Raw genomic sequence first — 4,939 nt, 5'->3', positions numbered from 1 at the left:
CTTATTTTTGGTTACATTATTTTCATTAGTTATATTAAATCTCCGCGCCCTCACACTCTGCTAGTATTAGTACTTTGTTATTTAATTTTTTGGGAAATAAAAGTTGTATAGAAATTCAAATTGATTATAAAAGGACACAATACTCAAAACTTTAAACAAATCCGTCTCCGAGTCGGCAGCAGTTCAGATAATAAAGAACTTGGTACGAAAAATTTCCGATTTTTGCATATATTATGGTAGGAAAAATTAACTTCTTGAAAAAAAAATTTTGATTCTTTCTTTTATAGTCCTTGAAATAATATCCTTTAGAAAAAATCTCAAAAAAAATCCAAAATCTAAATTTTCCTAAAAAATGCATTACAAGGACGTATTTTTTGGCGGATTTTTCGGATCGTATATCTTTATAAAACCTTTTTTAGATATTTTCTTACATTTTGTTTCAAATACATGGATTTTCGTAGAACTGCTTCTTCAAGGACTAGGATTACTTGGATAGATTTTAATATTCTTGAACATGGATTTGCAAAAAATTATTAAAATTTTTTTTCAAATAAAAGTCCTTGAAGAAAAAAAAATCCATGTATTTGAAAGAAGATGAAAATCTCTAAGAAAATTTATAAAGATTTACGTGCCGAAAAATCCCCCCAAAAATATATAGAAAATTGTAAGTCTATAAAAAACGAATCTATATTCGTGTAATGTTCCCTAAAAAGTAAATATAAATTCACTTACTTAAATCATATTTTAAAGAAAATCCCATAAAAATTCATATCTTTGAAAAAATCTAGGAAATCAGTTTTTATGACAAATCAACATTAAAAAAAATAATATAAATAAATAAACAAGTTAATAAATTTAAATAAATGAAATTAAGGAAAAAATAAAAAAAATAAAATCAAAAAATCCAGATTTTTAAAAATCTTAAAAAAATCAACGACCTTGGAAAACGTCTAAAAATAAAATGTTTGGATCCGCCCCTAATTCTGATTCTAATTCCATCTACTCCTTCTGGTACTTCCCACACAAAATGTCAAAATTTTCAAGGAAAATAATTTACTGCACAGAAAGAGAAAGGTAAAATCCGATTATTCTGCTGCGAATCCTAATATTTGCATCAGTGCTAGGTCGGTCCACTCCATCAAGTACCTCCCCCACAAAGGGTCAACATTTTGAATAAACATAACTCTTAAAAATGTGATGTAGGTGTCCGATTGTCTTCAAATTACACTACTTTTGTAGCATTGCTGCTTCAGTTTTAAAATAGCTTGTCTAGATCTGGAAATTTTTTTACAAAAATTTATTTAGATTTTGGTAAAATAATTTTCAAAAAATCGACGTTTGAAGCTCTGTTAGTGGTAAAAATCTGAGCTTACTTTCCACAACTTTTAGAAAAACATTGAAATAGTTTTTCTAAAAGTAGCAATGCTACAAAAGACGTTAATTGAAAATAAAAAAACATTTTTTTAAAATACTCGAATTTTTTTTTTTTTATTATCCAAGTTTAAAAAATCTAGGTTTGTAACATTGCTGGTCCAGCTTTAAAAATATCTGTTTTTTTTTTTACTAAATCCAAGTTAGTAGCTTGTCTAAAATAAAATAATAAATATTTATTAATAATAATTAATAAATATTTTCAAATATTTTCAATAATCCTCGTTTGCAACTCTGTTAGTATTTAAAAACAATTTTTGAAAAAAAAAAGAATCTGAGCTTACACCTTCAATAGTTTCTAAAAATTAAAAACAAAATCTTTGAAATGGACGTTAATTGAAAACCATTTTTTTTGAAATGATCGAGTTTTTTTTAATATCCAAATTTAAAAAACTATTTTTTTAGCATCGCTGCTTCAGTTTATAAAATATATATTTTTTTTCTTAAATCCAAGCTAATAGGTTATGTAGAACTGAGAATTTTTTTTTAAATATAAGCTCAGTTAGTCTTTGACAAAATATTCTTCAAAAAATCCACGATTGCAGTTTTGTTGGTCTTTAAAAAAAATTAGTTCGAAAAAAATCTACGCTTACTCGCTCTATAGTTCCTAAAATATTAAGAAATACTTTGAAATAGACGTTGATTGGAAAATTTAATTTTTTTTTTGAAATATTCGATATTATTTGTTTAATATCCAAGTTAAAAAATCCACGTTTGTAGCGCTGTTAGTCTTTTAAAAATATCTATGCTTAGCTTTTTAAATCTTAAAAAAAATTTTTTGAAATAGAGGTTAATTGGAAAATATAAAAAAAAACTTTTTTTTTTGTTTTTTGAAATCTTTGAGTTTATTTTTTAATGTCCAAGTTTAAAAATCCACTTTTGTGGAATCACTCTAAAGAACACCTCAAAGCCTTTGTCCTTTATAAGACCACTTAAAAAGCTCCCATATTTAGTGGACCTCTTTAAGATGTGTTCGTCATGTAAAATACCCTTAAAAGACCATTTTTGCACATTTTTTATAATTTTCTTGAAAATTTTCTCTCACACACACACTCTTATATTTAAAGACATCCCATGGTCCCCCGGTAATACTTCCTCCCTTGAGCTGCTGCCCCAGCAGCTACTTAACATTGATTGACACACTCTAAATGCATTTCTTATGAAACTGACGCATGGTCTGACTCGTAAAAGATATTATCGTATCGCATTAAACATTGTTGTCATTTCGCCATTCCGACAAACATTCGTTCGTTTATTCATTCGTTTATTCCTACCTGTGGTGCACCAAATGCGGCATGCAACAGACAAGCACTGACGATGAGGAAGATTATGAAACTCTTCATTTTCTGATTTGATGGATTGTCGTATTAAGATTCGATTACAGCACCGGGCGCGGCGGAAATTGAAATTTTCGAAAATAGAATTTGAAGCGAGGGATTGGAACGACACGTTGTCTTCTTTCGAGACGGGGACACTAACTGACTGATTGACTTTGCGCGGCCGTGTTCTCGATTGTTGTGATATTTTATAATTTAATAAATTAATAAATTCTGGAAGTGAAATACGATTTAAATATTCCAAACACGTTTTAAGTTACGGCGTCAGACGCACGGCTTGATGGGGTTGTTGTTGCTTTTTTTGTTCTAAACCTCGCTCTGTGGCTTTCTATCTTCGTTTTTTATTTTGAGGCCGCTAATCTTCCTTACTTCTTTCGTAATAAAAGTTTACACGAAAAAAGTTTTTAGTTTTTATTTTGCCAAATTTTTGTAAGCAAACAGGTTTAAGCCTGGTTTAGCACTGGTTTTAGTTTGTTTTTGTTTTTTACTTTTGTGTCGACTTTCAAAAGATAGACAACTTGAAGGAAATAATAGCCCGTTTTATTCAGCCGCCTTTGTTGCTGGTCTACTGCACACTGTGAGATTTCAGAACTTGTGAATGACTCAAAATGTGGCTACTTGTTGTTGTGGCCCACGATGTTGTTGTGGTTGTTGTTGTTCATTATTAACAGTGGCTAAATTAAGCGTCTAGCCTCGTTTTTTTGCTCTTAAAGTCCAACAGCCTGTGTTATGGATTTACGTTGGTACGGAAGCTTCCATTCTGGGATTTATGCTTTTGATCAAAGCTTAAATGCTTTGCTACTTTAACTCTGAGGGGAGAGTGGGAGATTAGTGCATGTCATTAGTGATAAGTTGTAATGTTGATGAGGAGAGATCAATGCTGGGGGTTGTTGCTGCTGTTGTTGTTGTTGTTTAATTCTAGTTAGATTGATTTGTAATTCAGATCGGGAAGTTGGTGCGTTCAGATTAAACTTCAACGGGTCTGTGATGCGTGAAGGCGTTTTTTGTTGTTGCTGTTGCTAGTGTTGTTGAATTAATCAATGATTGTTTTTCAAATGATCAAGTGGAAAAATCTGTGTGCTATTGCCATGACATGAATATTGTTTTCGAAATACAATGGCACTACTTGACAGGCTTGGGACACCATGGGATTCTCTTCGAATATTGGATGTCACAATTATGAAAAGAAGAAATAAAATTGGATTTTTATGAATATATTTTTTAGACATATAGTAGAATATTTTTATAAAGATTATTAAAAAATAATTTTTAAGGCTTTCAAAGATATAAACGTAGCGACATTATTTAGCGGAATTTTTCAAAACTGGTATTTAAAGTTCGTAATAGATACTACGGCTTAAGACAGAAAATGGGCCATGTAGGTCCACGTCTTCGTAAAGCCCCCATATAACGGTACCTACCGATATTCGGTATTTTGATGATTTTAGCGTCATTATTTTCCGGAACTATTTCAAATTTAGTATTTGAAGTTCGTAATGAATACTACAAACAATGACAGAAAATTGTCTTTATAGGTCCACGACTTCGTATAGCCCCCATATAACGGTACCTACCGATATTCGGTATTTTGATGATTTTAGCGTCATTATTTACTGGAACTATTTCAAAGTTAGTATTTGAAGTTCGTAATGGATACTATAGCCTATGGCAGAAAATTGTCTGTGCAGGTCCACGTTTTACAACCCCCATGTACCTCTTTACATTCATTATTTTGATGATTTTAGCTACATTATAAACATATGTTTTTTTCAAGTTTCGCATTTGAATATTGTAATAGCTTATGACAAAAGTTGACTATGCAGGTCCACGTCGTCGAATAGACCCTAATATACGGCTATATTCGGTATTTTTAAGATTTTAACAGAATTTTTAACGGATTTTATTTTTTTGAAAACTCGCAAATTTGTACCAAATGGTGGAGGGTATTCAAACTTTGGCCCGGTGGAACTTACAGTTTTTTTCACTTGTTAATTTTTATGTGGGTTATAGTTATTCAAATTGTTGACCCTCTATGTACTTGGTTCCGATGGAATGGACCAATTTTGTCCATTTCGTATCGGACCTAAATAAATAAGACATAAATATATTGACGCGCCAGGTTTGGACTATATGGACTACTTCCATCACTTCATATGAGATATGAGATCATT

General features: G+C 30.8%; 1 protein-coding gene across 1 annotated transcript in view; it reads right to left on the bottom strand.

Annotated features, from left to right (window-relative positions):
* The window catches only part of LOC101899460 (uncharacterized), a 61,692-nt gene extending 58,339 nt beyond the window's left edge, over positions 1–3,353 (bottom strand). The window contains exon 1 of the mRNA XM_005178301.4: positions 2,706–3,353. Within this exon, the coding sequence (XP_005178358.1) occupies positions 2,706–2,774 (69 nt within the window). The 5' untranslated portion in view covers positions 2,775–3,353. The remainder of the gene's footprint in view (positions 1–2,705) is intronic.
* Between the last annotated feature and the right edge of the window lie 1,586 nt (positions 3,354–4,939).

Source organism: Musca domestica, unplaced genomic scaffold (genome assembly GCF_030504385.1).
Source record: "Musca domestica strain aabys unplaced genomic scaffold, Musca_domestica.polishedcontigs.V.1.1 8, whole genome shotgun sequence".
In the NCBI taxonomy this organism is placed as follows: domain Eukaryota; kingdom Metazoa; phylum Arthropoda; class Insecta; order Diptera; family Muscidae; genus Musca; species Musca domestica.
The sequence above is the reverse complement of the archived record's forward strand: the minus strand, read 5'-3'. Positions and strand labels throughout refer to the sequence as shown.